The 27,476-nt window shown below is 40.1% G+C and overlaps 1 protein-coding gene across 7 annotated transcripts in view; it reads left to right on the top strand.

Annotated features, from left to right (window-relative positions):
* Positions 1–27,476, top strand: part of ERI3 (ERI1 exoribonuclease family member 3) — a 294,532-nt gene that overhangs the window by 42,300 nt on the left and 224,756 nt on the right. For all 7 annotated transcript variants that reach the window (XM_020783263.3, XM_020783265.3, XM_072997527.2 and 4 more), the window contains 3 exons: positions 3,128–3,244; positions 17,343–17,402; positions 21,591–21,682. In XM_020783263.3, coding sequence (XP_020638922.3) covers positions 3,128–3,244; positions 17,343–17,402; positions 21,591–21,682 — 269 coding nt within the window. The remainder of the gene's footprint in view (positions 1–3,127; positions 3,245–17,342; positions 17,403–21,590; positions 21,683–27,476) is intronic.

Genomic DNA, 27,476 nt, shown 5'->3' with positions numbered 1-27,476 from the left:
TGTGTGTCCCCTGGAGAAGAGCCAACCTGCATGGGCTTGAGCAAGCTGCATAGTCCCAGAATGCCCCCAAAAGAAGGGAATGGTGAACTACCTCTGAGTAGTCTGTACCTAGAAAACCCTGGAAAGTCAGAATTGACTTGATGGCACACAGTTAATATTATGGTTAGATATGGTAAAAATTGCTCGAAATGAAAACTTGTCATCTGTAACCGAACAGTTTAGTTGGATTCCTATGAAATTTGGACAACTTGTTCAATTTATAGAGATTTTCCATTCCAAATTTCATTTTAATATGCCCAGTGATATTTGTTTTATATGGAGTAGTTTTTATCTTTTATGATGAGAGAATACTGATAAGTGGTTATGCTTTTACTGTACAGTCATTCTGTGTGGGGATAGCCCTAGTGCTCTGTCTTCAGGTCTGAACAACTAAATGAAATGCATCTTCCATTTTTAAAATAAATGCAGCATTTATTTATTTTTTAAATAAATGCAACTGTGTAAGACTCCCTGCTGAGTCTTACACAGTTCTCCTGTTCTTATAGAGAGTAAAAACTGTTACGTTGCCATGATAGGCTTCTACTGAACATAATGTACAAGGCTGAAGTACGGTATTCTGCACGCTGTGAATTATTTTAACTTGCTGTCCACCAGAGAAACACTTGATTAGAATATTTATGAGACATGATCCATGATTTCGCTCTGGATTTGAGCTTAGAAATGTTACTTCCAGAATCTCCAGGCAGCGTGATATGACCAGGCTGCCTGAAGATTCTAAGAGCTGATCAGAAAAGGCAGCATTTTCATGGAACACTCCAGAAAACAGTTCATTGAAACCTCTGTATGTTGGGCAGGAGTGTCGTAGTTGTGGGCCCCAAAGCTTAATTTATTTTCCTCTGCAGCAATAGTTGGGTTCTTAAGATTCAAATGTTGTTTGGCAGATGAGTTTCGTTCCTTCTTTCTTGAGGCTTATTTTTCCCTCTTCCAGATGTTTTCAGGCATTTTTGTTGTTGTTTTAAAACTAATTCCATTCATGTTTTAAAAATTTATGAAAGCACTAATAAAAATGTCAAAGTGGTAAAAATGTTAGCTTTTGCTCGGCTTTGATTAAATTTTGCAAACTGTTTTTGAATATTAAAAAGCTATTTTTTTATCTTCTTTTCTTTTCCCAAGTGATTTGAGAGACTCCATGCTTGGCTATCATTCAATAGGCTCATTTGCACTTCCGAGCCCCAGCATCATGCTTCTCTATTAAATAACACAGACAAATTATCCTTTAAAGACACCAAGCAAATTGTCACTTCTCTTACATTAAACTCAGAAGGGGTGGGGGAGAGAGCGAGACAAAGGATTTTATTGTTTTTATTCCTTGGGTATTTTTTTTAAAAAATTCATATGTGCATTCTAAGAACTGGCAGTGCCGCATTGTAACCGGGCTTGCTTAAACTTTTATTAATAATTGTGTGCAAATTTTGATTTTTGGTTTTTCAAATTGTTGAAAGTGTAATGTTTCTCTTTTCATCAGTATAATTTTGTTGCAGAAAATAGTCACTGATGTAGTATGTGAAGGATTGCCGAAAGCAGCCATTCTCAGTGGGGTATATGATCCCCTGTGGGGCCCTGGCACATTTAAAGAGGGCCACAGACTGGAAATAATTCTTCACACACCACCTTATAAAGTTTGTTATGTGATTTATACAATCGTGATTCAACCTTTTTTTATATATTCTGTTTACGCCCGTGGCCATAAAAAAGGTTGAGAATGGCTGGCTTTGGTTCTAGGTATTTAATTAATTAATTAATTAAATTAAATTAAATTAAATTTAATTTAATTTATATGCCGCCCACTCTACCCAAAGGTCTCTGGGCGGCTTACAACAATTAAAATTCAATAAAATAAAATAAAATAAAATATAAAATGATTAAAATACAATTAAAATACAATTAAAATTGCCATCATGAAGACCCACAGTTGATGTTATTTCAGTTAAAAGTCTTCTAGAACAGGAAGGTTTTGACCTGGCGCCGAAATATCATCAGTGTCGGCGCCAGACGAATTTCAGTCGAGAGGGCGTTCCATAGTCTGGGGGCAGCTGCCGAGAAGGCCCTTTGTCTACAAGCCATCCCTCTTACCTCCTTGAGGTATGTGATGTTACGGCATAGTTGTAGCACAAGAGCTGCAGCTCAGGCCTGTGTTTACATGTAGTACCTACCTTTCCCTTCAATATTTCTGTTTTTACTGTGTCTATAGTTATTAAATTATAATAGTCTTTAAATATAAAAGTCTTTAATAGTCTATAATAGTCTTTACATGTTTTGTCTTTTTTGTTTTGTTTCTTTGGATTTCACCTGATATATTTAGGTTGTAAATCCTTGGGGTAACTGGCCAGTCAAACTTGTTGTTTTAAGGTGTTATGTAATAGATATTGCTATATAAATTAAGGATTACAATACATTTAATTTGCGAACTTAATAATAGTAGTCCTTTAATTTAATTCTGTATCTTTTTTCTGATTGCCGCTTGTATGATAATGATATTGACAACTTTGCTTATTGATTAATGAGATTTAAATATTAAAAACAAGTAAAGAAAAAACGAAATGAGATTTTAAAATGAGTTGAGGCTGCCAGAATATGTAGTCTACCCAAGCCTTCTCTAATCACTTGGAGCCGAAGGTGGAATTTCTTTTGCTCAAGGTGCCTGTCCTCCTGATGGATGCATATAATAGGGTACAACCCTGAGGTTTTTTAGCAAAATCTTCTGGCTTGCATACAACTAGTGGAATCTAACAGAAGGCAAATCTGTTAATGCAAAGATGTGGGCATCATTTATTTTTGCTTTTCAGTTCTTGTCATTTACATTCTGTTGAGTAAGCCTCCTGAGTGTGTTTTTAAGGGTAGTGGTGCAAGAGATTTTATCAGGATGGAGAGATGGAGGTGGAGCAAAAGTCCTATTCTACAAGTAGAATTCTGTTTATGATACATAGGATCCAAGATTTTATTCCCATCCTTGTTGATGCTCTTTGTTACATACTGTCTGTACTTTTCATATAGCAGCAAGTTGCTGTTTTAAATCACTGCATGGTTTTCTTTACATATGTGTTAATGTCTTATTTTATTGTTGTAGGAGATCATTGAGTTTCCCATCCTGAAGCTAAATGGCAGGACAATGGAGATTGAATCCACCTTCCACATGTATGTGCAGCCAGTGGTCCACCCACAGCTCACACCTTTCTGCACAGAGGTAAATCACTTCATTTTCCTAGAACTGAATGTGTGCTGATAGTTGAGAGTGGTTTCTTTTAGGGGCAACTGAGATGCAGGCAATTGTTTCTAGTCTCTCAGAACGTTTGTAGAAATCTCTTACCTTGGTCCTTGTTTTAATCAGTGCATCAGGTCAATTGTAACAATGGTTCATGCTTTAATAATCTAAAAAATAGACTACTGTAACATTTTTGATGTAGGGCTGCCCTTGAAAACAATACAGAAATTTCAGCAAGTCCAAAGTGTGGGAGCTGTACTGAATTCTGGTATTAGTAAATTCAATCAGATATTTGTTGGAATGTCCCTCCAAATCAGCTAGTTGCTTCATCCAGTCCTCTTAATCTATGTTGCTAAAAGTGGTCATACTGAGGAAGGCCAGAAAGGTGAAGGCAAGGAATTGGGCTTTCTTGGTGGTTGCCCCCATTCTCTGGAATGCCAACAGAGATTTTACAGGCTCCTTCCCTCCTTATGTTCAGGAAATAGTTGAAAACAGAACTATTCAAACCTTCTTTTGACAACTGTTGTTTCCACTATGCCATTGATGTTTTAGATTAATATAAATCATATAGATAAGTAGGTAGATTGACAGAAAGGTAAGTTGCATTTGCCAGGGTTAGCTTAGCTCTTGTGATCATGAAGAAATTACTGAAAATGTGTCAGCTTTTTCTAGTAAAAGTTTAGATGCTTGAGTGCGTCTGATTTGGGATTGCGGTTTTTGCATCATGAAACTTGTATGTTATACAGCCATAACCAAGAGCAGTCCACCACGATGCATGGGCAGCATATTGCTCCCTATTTTTGCCTTTCTCCCACTGCAAACTTTCTATGGGAAAGAGCAGTATTTCATTCCTGTATTCTTTTTGTAATAAAGAATTTTGCACATTAATAAATGTGTAAATTGTATACACAGATGCACTCTTATTTGTAATTCATGTTGCAGTAATATGGAATTTTGGCTGCAAAATTCAGGATATAGCCAGGTGTCCATAATCTTATTGATAAGCTCTCTATGGAACTTTACCTTTTTTTTGTGCACATATAATCTCCATGTCCTGCTTTGCCTTAGAAGCTGCATTTGATTGATTCAAAGGCTATCCATCATAAACCTGTATCTTTTCACCAATCTCAGAGTAGTTTTTCCAGAATAAAAACAATATTTTAGAAGTGTTTGGAAAAAAATAAAACCCTGCACAAACATTTGTTCAAATGATTATGCAAGTTGCATGAGGGAGAACATCGTACCAAATCAGGAAGCCTGTAAAAGAAGAAAAGAGGAAACTGAAGCAATGTACATGTGGTTCATAGGTTATAAATGTGTCCAAGGAATGAACACAGAGAAAGCCAGCAGGGAAAAACACCACCCTTACCTACATCAGGTATTTGTCCATACACCATCTACACCATCGCTGAAATGAAGAATGCCAAGATTTCTGATTGGAGAAATCAAGCTTACATAGCTTGAGGATTACAATGGGACAAAATTATCTTTTAGTGAGAAACATGGGGATGGAAGGAGCATAAAAAACCTTGCTCATTGGGTTGGTTCAAGTAGAGCACCAAATTATGATTTCATTTAACATTTTAAGATATTGAGCTTATTCACTTCGTTTCTCTTTCATGCACATTAAGTCCAGCTTTCATTTCCTAGTTTTTAAAAAAGTCCATAATGTGTAAGGTTTGACTAAAAGACAAAGCATGGTTTGTCTCAAACTGGGAAAGGAGGGAGGGAATCACTCTACATGAAAATGGAACAGAAGGAAGAGTGCAGAAGATTGAACTCCAGTCGGTTTGGCTTGGTGTAATATCTAAACCCTTTGAAATCTTGGCTGAATCACATAAGAAATGTGTGCCACATTTTCTCAGTTTTTAAAAAAAGGATAAAGGTTCCCCATTACAGTGGAAGTTGTGAGGTGTACGCAGCAAACATTATACTGCCTTCAGAATCTCTTTTGGTGTTTGGAACAATTAGGTTAACCTGAATTAGGAAGAATAATGTGAAGCGGTAGAAGAACTGAACTATGGCCATATTTTCTGACTACATACTACTGTTATATGAGGAGGGGACTGTACTTAAGTTCTTCCTCCTGTTTGATTTTTAAAGGCAAGAAATTCCTGCCTTATGAAAGTTGGGAATGTTGGCAGAATGTTGTAAATGCCCGTGTGGTCAGGAAGTAACACAGTTTTTTGGGTTGTCTAATGAGTCCCTTGTTCTCTAATCTCTTGGGCATTTCCTCCCCACATTTATTATAGTCTTTTGTCTCAATAGATATTAACAGCATTTTCCTTCTATTTATGCTTCTCCAAAAGGTCCGTGTTTTTCTAGATGGTCATTAAGGGCTCGGTTTTTGCACCTCTGCTTGTAGACAACAGACTTTATATGTTTTTTGTCTATATAGAAAGTCATATAAGATTATCTAATGATATACCAGAGACAAGTGCTTATATGATTAGCAAACTGACTTGGTCTAGAAATATGATGGTCTATCGAATAAGCACTGGAGAACAATCTATGCTGTTCCCGTTGTCTTTAAGTTTGCATAGTCTGTCACCCCATTCTGTCTTGACTATTTCCACTAGGAAAAGCTGCTGTAACAAATTGGCTAATTGCATGCCATTATCCAGCTTTCTGATAAATTAAATGAAAACATGTCCTCCTTGTTGCCAGGAGCCAAAGAAGATATGTTGTACTGGTGTGAATGAGGATAGAGTATCAATCTAGGTTGATGATATTTTCAAAAAGGTATTCATGTTAGTCTGCTTCAGCTTGTATTATACATGCACACATGCACAATATCAATGTATTGTGACATCATATTTCTTTGTAATCTTCTGTATATCCAAAAAGTTGTTTTTCTTGGCAAAACTCCGATTTTAGAACTACCATCTTGTAGTACCCTGTTTTCCCGAAAATAAGACAGGATTTTATATTAATTTTTGCTCCAAGAAACACATTAGGGCTTATTTTCAGAGATTTTTTTCATGTACGACAAAAAGCGACACATTGTACTACTTGTAGTGGTGATTGGATGACCAATGGTCCATTGTTAAAACTCTGTCTTTCCATTTCTGACATTGTTGTAGCTGTTTTCCATTGATGCCTTTGTGAGAAGCTCTATAAGGTGGTTAAGCATTTATGAGAAAGTGTGTTGTCCCTAGCAAACTATTTCCTCTGAACTGGTATGTAAAATTATCTGATTCCTCTCTGCTGCCCCTGAACCTCTAGCAGTCTAATGAAATGAGCACTTCATGTCAAGGATTTTCTGTTGAAATCCTTATGGCAGAACAGAAAGTATAGATATGCTAAGATTCTGATGTTGAAATGTAGGTGATCACAGAACAAAGGAAGGCTAATTGCCTTAGAGAGAACAAAGGAGTTGACAGCGGGGATGTCCGAGCCAGTGGAGTCTACAGGCAATGCCCTGAGAGCTCTTTTATTTACTTAGCATGATTTACATAGTATATTGTGAAAGAGACAGATAGCATATTAGTTACCTAATCACAACTAGGATTGGCTGAAATAACCCTTTGATCTTATTCTCTACCTCTAAGAGAAAGGGCAGAATAAGGGGTTACCTTGCCTGCTGGCAGCTGCCGCTCCCTGCCAGGACTGTATGCATATCTCTGGAACAGAATACAGCTACAACCTTTAAGCAGAAGTTTTCCACATTGGAATGGCATGTGTAGGTTAAAAGTTAGGCACACAGTATGTCTTAGAAGCATCTTTTACTCTGAAATACAATGTGAGCTATATCCTCTCATTTGAATTTAATTATACAGTTTTGACAAGTTCATATCAATGTAAATAGTTCAAGATAGACGCAACCCTAGTTGGCTTGCCACTTGTGAGATTACACGTAGGAATATCTGAATGTTGTCATAGAGCCCCTGATTTACGGGTATCTATGAGATCTATGAGAGACTTATAGATTTGTGACTTATATGCACCTGCCAAGGAATTTATTTGTGGTCTCAGAAGATATTGTACCTTGTTTATATTTAATTAATTCCTCATTCCTGGAAATTTTTTTTTACTTGAAACTTCAAAAATGAATCCTTATCTTCTTTAAAAGATTTATTTAGCAAACATGCAGTTAAGTAAATAAGAGCCAAAATGTAAAATTTACTTGGAATATATATAAAAAACACATACATAGGCATCCTTCAGTCTAGAGAGACTATAGTAACCTGCTCTGAATTGAGGAGTGTCCTCTCCAGAGCATGAGGCCCGGGTAAAGTAATATGGAGGATAAGCTGTTACCCAAGCAGCAGATCCCCCCTCTCCACATTGCTGAAATGGTCCAATGGAAAGGCAAGAGCCAATACGACTGGTTCCAGCAATAACGCAGGAGTTGGCAGAATGACACGAGCTGCCTTCAGGACTCCAGCTCCGGATTTTGCCTCTAGGTTAACTCCTGTAGCCTTTTCCATGAATGGATATAGCCACAAGGCAATGGAGGTTTGAAATTGGAGTTTTCCTTCTCCTAGATGAGCTGCCTTCCATGGCTGACGAGCCCCACCTACCCGGTGAAAGTATGATCTGACATAATATATTGCAAAAATCACAGTCCTCTGATATAAAACTTTCTAGTTCATATGTAGATAGTATTTATTCTATATAAAAAGACAGTTGGTTCTAATAAAATATGAGTTTCTGTTTAAACTGCATAGAACTTAAATTTAGTAATTCAAAGGATAGAAGAGAAAAACATTTCCTTTAGTAAAAGGCTATTTTCTTAGCTCAAAGCTATCAATTAGATACAACTCTCATACAATCACTTGAAAATCTCTATTGCAATACATATCATTATTAAAAGCAATTTGAGCATAACATAAACATAGTGAATAATTCACATCTCATTAAGATAATTCTCACCCAATTTCCAGCAGAGATTTCTCCCCATTTGCAAAAGCAGGTATCTGTATCTCTTGGGAGAAGTTCTGTAAACTTGATAGAATCCTCTGTTTGCATACTTGGGTTAGTCAAAACATTGTGACGTAGATGTTTAGCTTTCCCGTCGACAAGCAATATCTTTGGGTAGCTAGCTGCTGGGATATCGACCAGCTAGGTGAGCTGAGCTGTATGTGGCTCCCACCTCTGGAGTAACTTCCTTAGCACCATATTTGGGTAATCCAATGTATTTACATGTTTTTAAAATTTTCTGTTTCCCATTTAGACCTCTTTTATTTTTTCCTGTCTTATATTCTTTCTGAAACCTATAATTGACAATCTTCCCTCTTTCTTTTTGTGGCTTAATATGACAAAACATGAAGTGTTCACATAAGCAGTTTCTCATTGTGTTCAACTGGGAAGTTATAATTGCTGAGCTCAGAATGAATCAGGATCTTGGATTGTGGCTTGAAACTAGCTTAGGATCCTGATTTGTTTGGAACCTTCTAGTCATAATTCCCTGATTTGAACCTTATGAAAAACAATAGCTAATTATATAGGTAAAGGCAAAGGTTCCCCTTGACAATTTGTCCAGTCGTGTCCAACTCTAGGGGGCGGTGCTCATCTCAATTTCCAACCCACAGAGCTAGCGTTTGTCCGCGTCCCTTTCCCCTAATTAAATAGTACTGTGTTATTTGAGGAAAAGGCTGTGTGCACAGCACAAGTCTCTTTTATATTTTGACTTAAGCTAAGTCATGGTGATTTGGGATTTGTCTATGAATTAGAAGTTTCTTTGTTACCTAATTGAGGATCATGCAAAAGGGAAAGTATCACTGGAATGCACAGTAAGTGATAGTCTGGATAGCCTAGGCTTCCTGATTGGTATGTGAGATAATAGAAGTTGACCAGTTACTTGCATAAACTGGGTCTTGGGTGACAGCTATCTAAAATGTTCATAGAGGCTCTTTAGCTTTTGCTTGCCAACACTGCCCTCTCCTCTTCTGTCACTTGCTCTGCAATCCCTAGTTTTCTAAAAAGTACTTTAAAGTCTCGATAATCATTAGGCTTTATGGACGAATCCTCCCATCAAACTAACCCATCCATGAAGCTTTGCAACTCCCGGGGATCACTGGGGCAGGTTTCTGCTTTTTCAAAAGATAAACATGGGAACAGCAGTTGAGGTATAGGAATCTCCTCTGTAGGCATCTGTTTTTGGGGTCCCACTCTCAGAATTCTCTCTGGAGGCTTCTGGGCAAATTCTGGGAGTGAAAGTCAGAAAAATCCATAAGTCCCATCCTTACTCTTGATATAGAAAAAATAGCTGAGAATATGCAAGAGAGTTAAATTACACACTGATATGCCAACTCTGTAAGCAGCTGCTATTTAATAATTTTACTAATATTTATTAATTCGTTTCGTTTAGTCGTTTAGTCGTGTCCGACTCTTCGTGACCCCATGGACCAGAGCACGCCAGGCCTTCCTATCTTCTACTGCCTCCCAGAGTTGTGCCAAATTCATGTTGGTTGCTTCGCAGACACTGTCCAGCCATCTCATCCTTGGTCGTCCCCTTCTCCTCTTGCCATCACACTTTCCCAACATCAGGGTCTTTTCCAGGGAGTCTTTTCTTCTCATTAGATGGCCAAAGTACTGGAGCCTCAGCTTCAGGATCTGTCCTTCCAGTGAGCACTCAGGGTTGATTTCCTTTAGAATTGATAGGTTTGTTCTCCTTGCAGTCCAGGGGATTTTCAAGAGTCTCCTCCAGCACCACAATTCAAAGGCATCAATTCGTCAGCGGTCTGCTTTCTTTATGTTCCAGCTCTCACTTCCATATATCATGACAGGAAAAACCATAGCTTTGACTATTCGGACTTTTGTTGGCAAGGTGATGTCTCTGCTTTTTAAGATGCTGTCAAGATTTGTCATCGCTTTCCTCCCAAGAAGCAGGCGTCTTTTAATTTCGTGGCTGCTGTCTCCATCTGCAGTGATCATGGAACCCAGAAAAATAAAATCTGTCACTGCCTCCATATCTTCCCCTTCTATTTCCCAGGAGGTGATGGGACCAGTGGCCATGATCTTAGTTTTTTTGATGTTGAGTTTCAGACCATTTTTTGCACTCTCTTCTTTCACCCTCATTACAAGGTTCTTTAATTCCTCCTCACTTTCTGCCATCAGAGTGGTGTCATCTGCATATCGGAGGTTGTTGATATTTCTTCCAGCAATCTTAATTCTGGTTTGGGATTCCTCCAGTCCAGCCTTCCGCATGATGTATTCTGCATATAAGTTGAATGCGTTGGGAGACAATATACAGCCTTGTCGTACTCCTTTCCCAATTTTGAACCAATCAGTTGTTCCATATCCAGTTCTAACTGTTTATTTTATTTATTTATTTATTTTTGGACTTATTGCTTCCTGTCCCACATATAGGTTTCTCAGTAGATAGATAAGGTGGTCAGGCACTCCCATTTCTTTAAGAACTTGCCATAGTTTGTTGTGGTCCACACAGTCAAAGGCTTTTGCATAGTCAATGAAGCAGAAGTAGATGTTTTTCTGGAACTCTCTTGCTTTCTCCATAATCCAGCGCAAGTTAGCAATTTGGTCTCGCGTGCCTCTGCCTCTTCGGAATCCAGCTTGTACTTCTGGGAGTTCTCGGTCCACATACTGCTGAAGCCTACCTTGGAGGATTTTGAGCATAACCTTGCTAGCGTGTGAAATGAGTGCAATTGTGCGGTAGTTGGAGCATTCTTTGGCACTGCCTTTCTTTGGGATTGGGATGTAGACTGATCTTTTCCAATCCTCTGGCCACTGTTGGGTTTTCCAAACTTGATGGCATATTGAATGTAGCACCTTAACAGCATCATCTTTCAAGATTTTAAATAGTTCAACTGGAATGCCATCACCTCCACTGGCCTTGTTGTTAGCCAGGCTTTCTAAGGCCCACTTGACTTCACTCTCCAGGATGTCTGGCTCAAGGTCAGCAACTACATTGTTTGGGTTGTCCGGGATATCCACATCTTTCTGATATAATTCCTCTGTGTATTCTTGCCACCTCTTCTTGATGTCTTCTGCTTCTGTTAGGTCCCTCCCATTTTTGTCCTTTATCATGTCCATCTTTGCGCGAAATGTTCCTCTAATATCTCCAATTTTCCTGAACAGATCTCTGGTTTTTCCTTTTCTGTTATTTTCCTCTATTTCTTTGCATGTTCATTTAAGAAGGCCCTCTTGTCTCTCCTTGCTGTTCTTTGGAAGTCTGCATTCAATTTTCTGTAACTTTCCCTATCTCCCTTGCATTTTGCTTCCCTTCTCCTCTCTGCTATTTCTAAGGCCTCGTTGGACAGCCATTTTGCTTTCTTGCATTTCCTTTTCTTTGGGATGGTTTTTGTTGCTGCCTCCTGGACAATGTTACGAGCCTCTATCCAAAGTTCTTCAGGCACTCTGTCCACCAAATCTAGTTCCTTAAATCTGTTCTTTACTTCCACTGTGTACTCATAGGGGATTTGGTTTAGATAATACCTGAGTGGCCCAGTGGTTTTTCCTACTCTCTTCAGTCTAAGCTTGAATTTTGCTATGAGAAGCTGATGATCAGAGACGCAGTCAGCTCCAGGTCTTGTTTTTGCTGACTGTATAGAGCTTCTCCATCTTTGGCTGCAGAGAATATAATCAATCTGATTTCGATATTGCCCATCTGGTGATTTCCATGTATAGAGTCGCCTCTTGTGTTGCTGGAAAAGAGTGTTTGTGATGACCAGCTTATTCTCTTGACAAAACTCTATTAGCCTTTGTCCTGCTTCGTTCTGAACTCCAAGGCCAAACTTTCCTGTTATACCCTTTATCTCTTGGCTCCCTACTTTAGCATTCCAGTCCCCTAGAATGAAAAGAACATCTTTCTTTGGTGTCAGTTCTAGAAGGTGTTGTAAATCTTCATAAAACTGTTCAATTTCAGTCTCCACAGCAGTGGTGGTTGGTGCATAAACTTGGATTATTGTGATGTTGAAAGGTCTGCCTTGGATTCGTATTGACATCATTCTATCATTTTTGAGATTGTATCCCATTACAGCTTTTCCCACTCTTTTGTTGACTATGAAGGCTACTCCATTCCTTCTACGGGATTCTTGCCCACAATAGTAGATATGATAATCATCTGAGCTGAATTCGCCCATTCCTGTCCATTTTAGTTCACTGATGCCCAGGATGTCGATGTTTATTCTTGCCATCTCCTGTTTGACCACCTCCAGCTTCCCAATGTTCATAGATCTTACATTCCAGGTTCCTATGCAGTATTTTTCTTTGCAGCATTGGATTTTCCTTTCACTTCCAGGCACGTCCACAGCTGAGCGTCCTTTCGGCTTTGGCCCAACCACTTCATTAGCTCTGGAGCTACTTGTACTTGTCCTCCACTCTTCCTCAGTAGCATGTTGGACGCCTTCCGACCTGAGGGTCCCATCTTCCAGCGTCATATCTTTTAGCCTTTTGTTTCTGATCATGGGGCATTCTTGGCAAAGATACTGGAGTGGCATTGCCAGTCCCTACTCCAGGTGGATTGCGTTTAGTCGGAACTCTCCACTATGTCCTGTCCGTCTTGGGTGTCCCTGCACGGCATAGCCCATAGCTTTTCTGAGTTACTCAAGCCCCTTCGCCACGACAAGGCAGCAATCCATGAAGTTAATAGTTAATAGTTAATAATAATAATTAAACTACATGTAAATATGAAAACAGTTTCAAGAATGCAAATTGCAGTTTTTCTTCCCCTTTCTCCTAAAATTCTTAGCAATGACTTGAAGTTTAGGAGTCCAACTCCTGAATAGAAGCTCTGTATTCTGAAAAAAAATCCCTAAAAGGTGTGTATTACCATTCTAAGGGAGTTGTGTGAAAAAATAATCTTCCCATTATAAGCAGCTTATTCAGCTAGTTAGGTATTTGATATTCATTAGACGTAATTACAGTTTAATTGGAGTTTAATCTTTTGTCCTCCTCAGTTCCAGTACCAGCTAGCCACAGATTTACAAGGGTGGAAAACAGTTTGTTGATGCTGCACCATGTTTTCTGTTTACTGTTCTTTGGTATATATATGTAGCAGCACCATAAGTAGTACTTTGCAAATATTTTTTGCAGAAAATAAATACTTTGAAAGGCCTTTTATGATGCAACTAATGAAAATACGGAAGAGGGTGGGTGTTGTTAAGTATGACCAACTGACAGAACAAATAGATAACAACTCAAATTAGTAATACACAAAGTAAATAAAATAAAACAGATCCACTTTTGAGAAACAAAAATAGTATAGGCGAGGGAGTGAATCAGCCCTCAGGCTGATTTTGTGGCTTGCCATGCCTTTTCCAACCCCCTTTGTTTTTCTGGAAATTCAGTTTTGAAAAACTCAGGACAATTGCACCTGTGGACTAGAAGAGGTTCAGCCCCCTTTTAATAACTAGTTGATCAAAATTCTGTTATTTTTCAAAACCAGAAGATTTTTTAAAAAAATTTGAGACTGGCTTTCCAGTCACATTCAATGTCATATGGAGGGGATGATGGAGGATCTTGGAGGACCATGGGGTCAGTAAAAACTCCTCAGACTATTCTCACCCTCTTTTAAACATGCATATCATTGCAGGTTGTGCAGGTATAGTCTGTGAGTTAGGCCACCTATATTATAGGCTCCCCACTTGAATATGGAAAGACCACCCAGATCCTCTGTATACAATATTATTACTTTGGCCTTTTCCAGTGTTGGAAGAAAAGCCTTTTTCCTGACTCTAAAAGTTCTTATGATCTATTTGTATTTCCTGACTTTTTCTAGAGGACTAGAAAATAGTTCAGCAGAACATGAATTTCTATTTTTGTTTATTTGTTTAATTTCTACTCCACTTATGTAATGGCAAGCCACTACTCTGGATGGCTTACAACAGAAAATAAACATAAAATAAAACCACAACAAAAGACTACCCCTACACCCCACTCAAACAACTATACATACAAAAGCCCAAAGCAGCGATGGCACTACTACCCAAATCCAATAAAAATTACACAGCTAAACAAGAAATCAAATAAAACCAAATTAAATAAGGAGAAGGTTCTTAAAGGTTCTCAAAGGGCTGTCGGAACAGCAGTGTTTTTATCTGTCTTCTAAACATTAAGAGGGTGTGGGCCTGGTGTACCTTCACTAGTACTGTAGTGAGTTTCATAAAGAGAAGACTCAGTTCCTAGTTGAGAACTTCTGGGCTTCCCTCGGGGTAGCCACCTGTAACATTAGGAATGTAAATGTCAAACATAATTTGCAAACAAAATTAATAGGTGAAATTGCTTCCATCCAGACATTCTGTTTTCCACCTCATATGTCTGAGGAAGTAGGCTAAGAAGGTCCATGAAAGTTTACATTAAAATATAATAGTCTTTAAGGTGCTGCAATGCATTCTTTATTTTTTTCTTTTTTTTGGCCTGATAAATCTCTGAAATAAGTTTTTGTAGATGTCTGAAATAGGTTTTTGTAGGAGATGAATGACTGTAAACATATAATGATTCATAAATATGAGTGTTCCATGCACACTCTTTTAGGTCCTGAGTGAGTGCTATTGTTCTGCTTTTTCCTGCTACCGTAGTTATTATTCAGGCTCTGGATGCCCTAAGATGGAGGAAAACTGCTCTTGCTGTCCTCTAGTTGGGCCTTCGCTGCTTAAGAAAACCCATCAATGCCGTCTTTGATTCCTGGGGTTCCTTAATGACATCTTTAATATGTATAAGAAAACCTGAGATCAGCTGTCAGGGTTGGGGTTCCCAAAGGCTGAACATTTTGCTACCATGTACCACTTTGTAGTGAGCCTCAGAAAACTTTGTGAGTAGTTGTAGTAAACTGAAAGAAATTAACAGTGAGAAGGAAAACTGTTGTAGAAATTGAGAGAACAAAATAGAAATAGAAATACAAGCATGGCTTATAATTAATTCATAGAATACTATCTGAATATTGCTGCCTTTTCTGGGAGTAGGTTAGTGGTTTGTTTCAGAATAAATATGCTAGCTAAGTAAATCTGGATGCAGAACAGAACCGATTGAAGCTCAAAAATTGGCAAGGAAAAGTACATTGTATTAAATTTTGTTTTTTTAAGGATTAGGGTTTCCTCCTGAGCAGAAAGTTGGGACGAACTAGTGTCTTGTATTTTTTGTCATTTGTTAAATAGCTGTAACAAGCAATCATGTCCCATAACCTCTCCTGGATACAAATGTTATCTTTTGTCACTTTTAGATATTTTGCTTCACATGGGTGGTCTACTTTAAATAATATTTTGTGAAAGTTTTAATAGAGTACTGACATTGATTTCTTCTACCTTTGTGGGCTTTATAATACAAAATGCAGTAGTTTTTTAAACAGAGGGTTCTTCACAAACTGAATTTTGCAAGCATCTGTAAAACTGTAAAGTTAGCTTTATGTTCTCTTCTGATAATGCTTTGATTCTTATTCTCCTTTTCCTGAAAGCTGTAATGCTGATGCCCTGAACAGCTCACTTTTCAAGAGAATTTTATTTTATCTGTTTATTGCCTTTTTTTCCTCTTGTGTTAATCACCAGTGTATGGGAATGCCTGAAGTCACCTTGGGCTATAAAATGCAAATAAAGAATGCAGTGTGAATGGCACTGAAAGAAGTCACATACTAAATCTGGAGACATTTTCCTTATTCTGTTAGACTAGAGCATCAGCTGCAAGGCTTGAGGTACAGATATTGTTCTTCTAAGGACAATAGTTGGTACTCTAGAGATGGTGTAATATGGTCAGTCCTACAGCCATGGTATTTGCATGCAATAAAACTTGTTCTATGATGGACAGCTAGGCAGTTGTTTTCTCTTGTCCAGTGTCCATTGTGTCATGAAGGAGTCAGAGAGTAATTAAACAAGACAGGCTTGATGAAAGTCACACTTTGAAACTGAAGTAGTTCATGTGGATCTTCTGTGCATGTGCAGTGTGGCTTAAGCTGTGTTTGCATCTTTCTGGTCTGGAACCAGAATAGTATTAAGAGTCTATTTTAAAAGCAGATTAAAAGAGTGCTAGATAAACTGCCTTTGGGAGGCTGTGTATGTTATGTATTGTCAAGTTGCTTCTGCCTTAATATAGTTTCTGAGGGATGTGTCGTGTTCAAGGAGCAATTAATTGTTGCCAGCCTCCAAGGAGTATGTGTGGCTGAGTGGAGAATTGAACTTGGGTCACCTGAGGCCTGGTCTGGTGTTCTATGTTCGAAAAAGGACAAAGATCCGAGTACAGTCCCAGAAATGTAGGTTTTGAAAAGAAGGAGCAGGATTGAACCTGGTTGGCACCACAAGCAGGGGGTCTCATATTAGCTTGGCTAATGTGGGGAACAACAAAGCGGACAAGTGAATAATGCTATTAATATAAACCAATATAGATTAAAACTGGACATGGGTGCTTTGTATTTGTATCCAGGGGTGCCATGGTGGTCCATTCCCACCTGCCAGAACCAGCCTGGTCCACTCAGTGGGTTCCATGCGGCACACACATCCATCAGCATTGTTGTCATGCCAGTCGTGGAAGTAGTCCCACCAGCGCTTCCTTGCCTCTCTCCACAGCTGACCATTCCAGCAAGCAGGCAGGAAGACAAATACGAAGCACCCATGTCTAATTAAAACTTAGCCTTAAGTAGTTAGTTATGTGTCGTCAAGTTGGAACTCACTTATATCAACCCTAATAGGGCTTTCAAGGTAAGTGAGATATTTAAGGAGTGGTTTTACCAGTTCTACTCCCTCTGTAAGTTTCCATGGTTGAGTGTGGATTAGAAACCTGGTCTCTAGAGTCCTAATCCATCCCTATCTGCTATGCTACACTGGGTACCAAAAATCAGCCTAGTGGAAGAGATTTAATGCTCAAAAATCACACATCAGTCTGACCTGGGAAGAAAGTTTATTTTAAGCTAAATGCAATGATGAATTATATACTGTACTATGATGGCAGAGCCCATATGTTTAGGGTCTTGAATAGACTCCCTTTAAAGGTTTTCCTCTCAATTTTCTGTGAATCTTTATTATATTACTCCTAATTTTAAGTAGGTCTGGTCTTCTTTCAGTTCTAGTGGTCCAGAACACAAGAAAGAGTATTTTTGAAAATTGATAAGAGCAAGTAAAGATGGTCCACCATTTTCAATGGTCTCGTTATTTGTCACTGACTTTCATTTTCTGCATTTCTTTTGTTTCAGCTCACTGGAATTATTCAGGCCATGGTGGATGGTCAGCCCAGTCTCCAGCAAGTGCTTGAGGTAAGCAAAATAACCTTTAGTTGGTGACCTCTGACACCTCATCTCCATTCTCCCTTCTTTTTCTTGGTTATCGAACCACATAATTTGACTATGATTGCAGCTTCATTAGAATAACATTTGCTGTCACATCAGTGACATGCTGTTGAGAATATTGAACCATTGATCTGTCATTTCCAGCTTTCATGTCAAAGGTACTGACAACATGTCCAGACTCCTACCAGAAGTCATGGGAGGAGGGGTGTGTGTGTTTGTGTGTGTGTATGGAGATGGTCTTCAGGGTCAGCAGTGTTGCACTAAGTCTATTGAAAGAAAGATGATAAATTAATCTGCAGCTACTTAAATGCTTAGTAATAAACCACAGTAGAAAGAATACTGCTTCTGGAATCTTATCTATGAGATTGCTGAATGCAGGAGATAGTCTTAATAGTACCATCTGCTTAATGTTGAGTTCCTGCAGCATTTAAGACTTAATTAGCTGCGAGTACTTTTGCAATCAATAGCTTTTGTTGTTTGGCATCTATAGATGGAATCCTTCAGGACAGAGATCCTGTTTTCACTGCAGTTCGATGTATTACTCCCATCAGGATTTGTGTCTAATAGTTCTTAATTAAAATAATTGCAAGCACAGCTTGTTTAAGAAAATCTGATTAAAGGTTAAAGTGTTCTCTTGCTTCATGGGTAGCTTGGAATCTTCTGGTTAGGGGAAAGAGAGAGATGGGTATGTCTGAATGATTGAGTGTTCATTTTTGCTGTATCAGGAACTGCATCAGCTGGCCCTGAGGTCTGTCTTCCATTTTATTCAAAAGCTACTTATGACTAGTGGAGCTAACCTTGATGGTTTGTTCGCTACCCATGGGACCCTTTCTCTTCATCGTCAGAACCATGCTGAGTAGGGACTGGAAAAAATGCCACTAGATCCAACAGTCTTGATGAAAATGGCCTTTTCACACCTGTTAAGGCTTGTTGAGAAGAAATGCGGGTGGCCTTGGGAAATTGTCATTTAGGGGAAATGAGTGTACAAAACAGAGTGCCTATTCATAAATATAAATGGCTGAAATTCACACTGTGGGAAAAATACTCACATGCTTTAGTTAGTGAGGTGGAAATGTGTAAGTTAGGTAAAATGTATAATTAAAGGAACACATTAGGAAAAAGTGTAAATAAGATGTGCACAAATTTCCATGCCATGCAGGAAACACAGCACGGGAAGAGGCTTGCAGTCTGATACCAAATGAAATGTAAATGGGACTCAGGGAAATCAAAACTGAGAAAAATTAGGTTCTAAATACCTATGCCACCATTAATTTAGTTAAACTAGCATAGTATTGTATAAGGCAAAAAAAGAAAAGGATTTCCATATGCAAAGGAAGATTATACTTTGCACTTCTAGAAAAGAGAAACTGTTGGGTTAAGTTGGTACTAGAGGAATTACATCTCTAGCAAATGTTGATGCTGTCCTAATAGGAATACCGTGGTGCCTCGCTTAACGAGCACACCGTACAATGACGAATGCGCATAGCGATCCCCTTTTCGGGATCGCTAATGCGGAGGCATACCGATCGTTCCAATGGGCAAAACTCGCATAGCGACGATCGGTAAGTGTTTCGCTTACCAATCTTCGCTTTGCGATGCCCGCGGATCAGCTGTTCGGTGGTTCTAAAATGGCCGCTGGACGCCCGAAATGGCCGTGCGCAGCATTTTCCCGCCCTCCCCTCGCTTACCGAGGGCGCGAAAATGGCTGCCGCTATGGAGGAAACTTCACTGAACGGTAAGTTTAGGGACCATTGGAACGCATTAAACTATGTTTAATGCGTTCCAATGGGTTTTTATGTTCCGTTTAGTGATGTTTTCACATAGCGGGGGTTAATCCGGAATGGATTAACCCTCGCTATGTGAGGCACCACTGTATAAGCTATATAAGAGTATTCTCATGTGGTGTCAAACCATTTTCATGTAGACCAGAATTGTTTACAGTCCACCATTGGATCACCAGAATTTCAGGCAGTGCTTTTTGCCAACCCAAGATAGAAACAGAATTTAGGAGGCATTGAACTTGGGACCTTTGTACTCCATCAAACTTCACACATCTGAATTACAGATATGTGACATTTTCTTTCAAACGGTTTTCTAAAAGTGAATCCTGAATGCTGGCACCAGTTGTGTATACATATTGGCTGAAATCCTGTTCTGTAATTTACACTGCATAAGGCTGATGATGTCATCAGCTGGGATGATTTTTCAGAAATAGGACATTTCCAATTCTTCCTCTGGATGTTCTGTGGCCTCTGTAGGATTTCTTCTGTCATGGAGAAGCCATAGAGGGCTACAGGATAAGGGGTGTGTGTGTGTGTGTGTGTGTGTGTGTGTGTGTGCGCGCGCGTGTGTGCGCGTGTGCGCGTGTGCGCGTGTGTGGAGTCTTTAATTTCCAAAAATTGCTGCAACTGGTAAAATCATTCAAGCAGCAGCAGGTTTAGAAAATTGAAGACTCCCCCACCATCCTGCAGCCCCCTATGATGAAAGGGATTCTATGGGAGTCTCAGGACCTTCCAGGGGGGTGGAATTGGAAATTTATTATTTCTGAAAAATTGCCATGACTGATGACATCATCAGCCTTATGCAGCAGAAGTTATAGAACAGGTTTTTAGCCATCTTCCCCCTCCTTTCTTCGCAAAAAGTGGAGGGGGAAAGTACTGTAGGGATATAAGCGCCTCCCCCCTCCTTACTTCAGTGTATAAAATGACCCTAATTTTTAAATCTAAATATTTTAGAGAAAAGTATTGCCTTATACACGGACAAATATGGTACTTCAGGAGTGCTGAGGGACTATCAGACTTCTTGCCTCTGTACAGATTCCTCATGCTGCATCATACACTGCTTCTGAAATTCCTGTTAGTTTCAGAAGAGTTTCTCACGGGTTAAGAAGTGCTGATGTTTGAGAAACACAAGTGAAAAATTAGCTATGAAGAATTAGTAGTATAGTTCTTTGAATGTAGGTTTGTTCTGGTCGCTAGATAGGGACATATATAAGAGCTTTTGCAAGGTTTTGTCTACATGTCATCCTGAAAAACTGCAAGTTTTATAATAGCAACCTCTTTCTGGGAAAGTAAAATGTGGAAGTATATTTTGCATGCTATCCACATGATAAGTAAAACAAATCTACCTGTTGTACTAGTACTGTTTGTCTGAGATTGCATTTTGTCTAGGAATTAAATGCTGTGTTCACTCACTGAGGCTGAATTCTTCCTTTATGCACATATTGTCTTGCCCACTGGTCTGCATGAAGTGAAAACTGACATGGTGTGATGTTATTTCACTTATTTGTTTACTTAGTAGCTGAAGATGAGTTTGAATACTTATGTTCTGTATCAGAAAACTGGTCTTGTCTGATGCTCCCAAAAGAGGATTCAGGATTATCATTAAATTAGCAATGGAAGAATCTAAAACATCTTAAATAATCATAAATCCATATAGAATGTGTGGAAAGGATCTTCTCTTTTTAGATCTGGGAAGGTGGAGGTCTTTTATGTTAATTTTTCTGCTCGAAGGAAAAAGATGTTTCTTGTACAAATAATTCACTGAGGTCAATATATGATGTTACTGTAATAATAGAGAAATTAAAGAATTATACTTAGGAGGATATTTATTTGGGTAGTTGTTTGACATGACTTGTTAGGAATTCTTCCCATGTAACTGGACAAGAACCTTTGTTTTGCTGCTGCCCTGTATTGCATGAGATGGTTGGTGGGATTTGTTGATCAGGATTCAAGTGTTCAGAATCATGAGTTGCTTGAAGGTACCTTGAAATGGGACCTGTTGTAATTGCTAGTTTTACTGCACCATATGTTTGCCATCTTCTTCTTCTGTTGAATGGGAATGGGTCAAAGCACATAGCAAATGGTCAGGCAATATTAAATGGTTATTCTTGTAAACAGAAATATTGTGAGGCCTGATAAAATCACCCTTTCTCTGGCTGCTTGATATCTCCTTTTGGAAATCTTCAAAGGTCCAAGCATACTTTCATAAAGATGAGGATAGGTAGAGATAGAGGTGTGAGTAGGGGGGCAATAGTGTTGGATAAGATCACAATTTTCTTCTTCTATGATTGTGAGGCTTATCAGCATTTAAGTGTTGCATTTCTTTTCCATGTCTCAGAAAGCTCATCTCCTTTTTTTTGTCTGCCTCTTTCAGAGGGTTGATGAGTGGATGGCAAAGGAAGGTCTTTTGGATCCCAGCGTCAAGTCGATTTTTGTAACCTGTGGAGACTGGGACTTGAAAGTAATGTGAGTATGGGATGGGGGGGAATATATTCATGGTGTGACAACTCTTTTTCCAACAAGAGTTCTTTCTGTACTAAAATATCCTGGCATCTCTTATTTTGGGGATATATGGGGTTCTTTTTGCTACCGTCTGTCTTCTATCTTAACTCTGAAACAGTGACAGTGATGTGTTTTGGAACAAAACCTCTTCAGATCATGTATTTTTGATGTATGTCCAGCCACTGCCATGTCAGTTTTGATGCTTGCCATGTCAACTCTCACTTTGCCTGCATACCAGCACTTGACCACTTCAGAAGCAGAATTATGGACTGTGCCGTGTCATGTCAGGGACAGAGACTGGAATGCTCATTTTACTTGATCAGTTACATAGGATGCCAAGTCCCCAGGCATCATCAGGAGAATTTAAATTACAGGTTTTGATGCATTTCTACTTTTCAGCATTTCTCTCTCTAAATATGCAAAAATGTGAACAGGCAGAAGCAAGATGACAACATGAGCAAATTTTCCTAGTCTTGAACCACAGTACAGTTTGTCTGAAAGACCTTTCCCTTCAAGAAAGGTGACTATCTAGCTTGAAGATCAAGGAATGTTGCATTTCATGCTTGAGAGGGAATGTATGTGTAGGGTAGATATTGCTTCTGAATGACACGCTTCCTGAGAACACGTTTAGAAGGAGGCTGGTGGAATTTCCTACTTGAAGGATGCTGGCTTCTGTGTGTTAATCTTAAATTGAAAGCCATATCCATGGGGCTGACATATCATTAATCTAAGAAGCCCTATATGATCTGGAGCTGATTATCCAATAGCTCCTCTTTTACCTTAAGCACTTTTTATAGGAAGATCAGCAAGGGACACCTCTCTTAGTGGTAATGCAATTTAATATGATTGGGTCCAAGATCCAAGCATTGGCATCAGCTCGATTTGATCCTCACTAGACGTTCTAGCCTTCCTAGTGTTACGATCACACGCAGCTACCAGAGTGCTGATTGCGATACTGATCACTCCCTGGTGTGTAGTAGAGTAAAACTGCGAACAAAGAAATTGTATCACATGAAAAAAGAAGGAAGACCACGTATTGACATCAACAAGACTCGCGATCAAAGAAAAGTGAAGGAATTTGCCCAAGCACTCGAGGAAACCCTTCCAGGTCCAGCTAATGTAAATGCACCTGAACGATGGGAACACTTCAAGAACACTGTCTACAACACCGCCTTGTCCACCTTCGGCAAGAAGACCAGAAAGATGGCTGACTGGTTCGAAGCCCATTCGGAGGAGTTAATGCCAGCCATTGAGGATAAGAGAAGAGCTCTAGCAGCATACAAAGCCTGTCCTAGCGAGTACAACCTGCAAGCTCTTCGAGCCGCTCGTAGCCAAGTCCAACAGGCTGCCAGGAGATGCTCCAATGACTATTGGCTTCAGCTTTGCTCTCAGATACAGATAGCAGCGGACACAGGTAACATCAAAGGAATGTATGATGGTATCAAGCAGGCCTTAGGTCCATTACAGAAGAAATCTGCTCCCTTAAAGTCTACTACAGGTGTGATCATCCAGGACCGAGCACAGCAGATGGAACGCTGGGTGCAGCACTACTCCGAGCTATATTCCAGAAAGAATGTAGTAACCGAAGAAGCATTAAATAACATTGAGTGCCTGCCTGTCTTGGAAGAGCTGGACAGCGAACCAACCCTAGCAGAAATAAATGCGGCCTTGGATTCCCTCACCTCTGGCAAGGCACCTGGAAGGGACAACATCCCTGTTGAAGTGCTGAAATGCGGTAAGGAGATCATCATCACCGAACTGTATGAAATCTTTTGTCTCTGCTGGAGGGAAGGTGGAGTACCACAGGACATGAAGGACGCAAACATTGTCACGTTGTACAAGAACAAAGGTGACAGGGGTGACTGCAATAACTACCGTGGTATCTCTCTTCTTAGCGTTGTAGGGAAGCTGCTTGCCCGTGTTGTGCTGAAGAGGCTCCAGGTGCTTGCAGACAGAGTCTATCCGGAATCACAGTGTGGATTTCGAGCAAATAGATCCACCACTGACATGGTATTCTCCCTCCGACAGTTGCAGGAGAAATGCAGGGAACAACAACAGCCACTCTTAGTGGCCTTCATAGACCTTACAAAAGCATTTGACTTGGTTAACAGGGATGGCCTTTTCAAAATACTTCCCAAGATTGGATGTCCACCTCGTCTCCTTAACATCATCAGGTCCTTCCACGATGGAATGAAAGGCACTGTAGTTTTTGACGGCTCAACATCAGATCGCTTTGACATCCGAAGCGGAGTGAAACAGGGCTGTGTCCTCGCACCAACACTTTTTGGGATCTTTTTTGCTGTCATGCTGAAGCATGCCTTTGGAACTGCAACAGAAGGTGTCTATCTCCAGACTAGATCAGATGGAAAGCTCTTTAATCTCTCTAGATTGAGAGCGAAGACCAAAGTCCAACTGAAATGCATGAGGGACTTCCTCTTTGCAGACGATGCAGCCATTGTTGCCCACTCTGCTGAAGACCTCCAACAACTCATGAACCATTTCAGCAAGGCCTGCCAAGACTTTGGACTAACAATCAGCCTGAAGAAAACACAAGTCATGGGCCAGGGTGTGGACTCACCTCCCTCTATTACCATCTCCACACAAGAATTGGAGGTTGTTCATGACTTTGTGTACCTTGGCTCAACCATCTCTGACACCCTCTCTCTAGATGTCGAGCTGGATAAACGCATTGGGAAAGCAGCCACCATGTTCTCTAGACTCACAAAGAGAGTATGGCTCAATAAGAAACTGACAACACATACCAAGATCCAGGTCTATAGAGCCTGTGTCCTGAGCACACTCCTGTACTGCAGCGAGTCCTGGACACTTTGTGCCCGGCAGGAGAGGAAGCTGAACACCTTCCATATGCGTTGCCTACGACGGATTTTTGGTATCACCTGGCAGGACAGAGTTCCAAATAGAGTAGTCCTAGAACGAGCTGGAATTTTCAGCATGCATACATTACTGAAACAGCGACGTCTACGCTGGCTTGGGCACGTTGTGAGAATGGCTGATGGTCGGATTCCAAAGGATCTCCTATATGGAGAATTAGTGCAGGGAAATCGCCCCAGAGGGAGACCACAGCTGCGATACAAGGACATCTGCAAGCGGGATCTGAAGGCCTTAGGAATAGACCTCAACAGATGGGAAACTCTGACATCTGATCGTTCAGCCTGGAGGCAGGCAGTACATCACGGCCTCTCCCAATTTGAAGAGACCCTTGTCCAGCAGGCTGAGGCAAAGAGGAAGTCACAAAGGAAGCAAAACCAGGGAGCTGGACAGGGGACAGATTGGATTTGTCTCCAGTGTGGAAGGGATTGTCACTCTCGAATTGGCCTCCTCAGCCACACTAGACGCTGTTCCAAGTCCTCCATACAGAGCACGATACCATAGTCTTTCGAGACTGAAGGATGCCTACTATGATTGGGTGATTTTTGTATGCCCAATATTTTTTGAATTCTCTGACTTGGTCTATTGTAATCTTAGATTATTCATATACACCAGACGGTGGTGCATACTGCTATAGATAGTTTGAGAATGTAAGATGAACCCTGTTTGATAAGATGAAAGGCCTATCTGGTACAGGCACCCTGTTTCCTGCAGTGTCCAATGACATGCCTATGGAGAAGTCCAAAGCAGGGCAGTGACACAAACAACCTGCTTCCACCATTGCTCTCTAGTCATTGGCATTGAGAGACATGCTGCATATGATCCTAGAGGCAATGTGTAGTCATTATGCCTCATATTGATTGATAGACATTTTCCATATATATATATAATCCCTCTTGATTGTTTTTGCTGTCATTTTCTAAGCCATTTCCAGCTAGCTGTACAGTGCTCTTTTTGAGGAGCAGCAACTAGAAGAGTCCACAACATTAATACAGCAGATACATATAAATTTTTGCAAGGTGGTCAGGTTTTTGGCCTGCCTTTCCCCTAAAAGAATCTAGCATGGAACGTACCTGTTTCGAAGCTGTCACATGCCAGATCAGTGTTTTGCTTTAGCTATGTAGCACATCCCCAAAATCTTTTTCCCACTTCTGATTAGATAGTGTAGTTGAGGTCAGTGTGTATGGATTACATCAGGGTTTTTTTGGCCATTGTGCATCATTTTACACTACATATGTTGATTTAAATTTGCCATTTCATTGCCTTTTCATCTAATTAACATGTTTCAAACTCAAGGCCTGCGGGCTGAATCCAGCCCGCTGGGCCATTTCATGCAGCCTTCATAGTGTTGCCTGGTACTGTGCAGCATACAATACGCAGGGGCTTACTTGGTCATCCATAATGCTCCGCAAAGATGCTGGGAATCCGCCCAGCGGGACTTCTAATCCCAGCATTCCAAGCAGCGAAGAGTCAGAAAGTGCAGCTGATTGGGCAGTGTACAGCACCTTGTAGTCCTCACTATTGCCCATTCCCATTCTTACGGCTCCCAGCGAGGACTGTTTGATGGCGTCACCTAGCAGCGGCCATCTCCGCCTCCTCTCCTGCATATGCTACAGAAGCGAGTGAGGAGCCAGAGGATAACGAGGGATGAGGGCCGTGGCAAGCACGAGAGAAAAGTGGGAGACTTCCATGAATAATTAACAAAACAAACAAAGACGGGTGGGGCTGTGTAGCGGGCGTCAATGGGTGTTACTAAAACTCATCTTTCATTGTACAGTAGTTGTACACTTGAATATCTGCTTGCCATTATTTCTAGACGTTGTTCATAAACTTTTACTTTCAGAGTTATTTATTACCTATGTTATTACTAAAACCAGTAATAATTGAATGAGGAGGATTATATTTAATATGATAAAAAGTAAAGACATTTATATAGTCTTAAAGATAGATACAACTGGCCCTTTGAGGGCAACCATAATGCCGATGTGGCCCAAGATGAAATTGAGTATGACACCTCTGATCTAATTGAAGGGGATCCTTGTGAAAGTATTTCCAGTCCCTTTTTCTTTCTATCACCCTGATTAATCTGGTATCACCAGCAAACATGACTTGTACCTCAGTTCCCTCCTAACCGCAGGTAATTTAAGTGGCACAGTACAGAGCCTGCTTTTCCTTCTTGCATTCCTCCACTGTGATGCCTGTCTGCTTCATATTCTGTAACCAGTTTCCAGTCCACAGGAGGACCCTTATTATTTCACGATTACTAAGTTTAATCAGGAGCCTTTGAGGTGGGAATTCACCATCTCCCCCCCCCCCCCGAAAGTCTAATAGTGTTTGTTGTAGAACCTCTGTGCCTTTGGAAAGTTTTGAAGAAATCTAAAAGGCTAGTGACACAGGAAGCCATGTTGATTCTTTTTTGGCAAGACTTGTTCTTTTATATACTTGATCATTTTGTCATAGATTCTTTAAAGCACTTTACCCAGGAGAAGTGTTGAGATAATTGTGACAAACCCAGACCTACCGGGATATGCCACAGTTTCACTAAGCTGCCACCAACCATTCCCTATAAGAAGTCACACAGACCAGGGATGGATTTTTAACAAATAAAAGAATAAGGTTTATTAAATAACACACAGGGAAAAATAAAAGGATCAAGTGAATAAGATACAGTAACGTGGCTTAGTCTCACTCATACATACACACAGTTTGGTTCACACAGAACACTTAACTTGAAGCACAGACCCTGAACCTATCAGTTCTGGCTAACCATACAGACACCTGAACCTATCAGGTTGGTACTGACTGACACACAGTAGTACCCTGTCTGACACACAGACTCCCACTCAAGCTTCTTCTCTCAGCTTCTCCT

This window comes from Pogona vitticeps, chromosome 4 (assembly GCF_051106095.1).
Source record: "Pogona vitticeps strain Pit_001003342236 chromosome 4, PviZW2.1, whole genome shotgun sequence".
NCBI lineage: Eukaryota > Metazoa > Chordata > Lepidosauria > Squamata > Agamidae > Pogona > Pogona vitticeps.
Note: the sequence above shows the minus strand (reverse complement) of the source record. Positions and strands in the feature narration are given on the sequence as shown.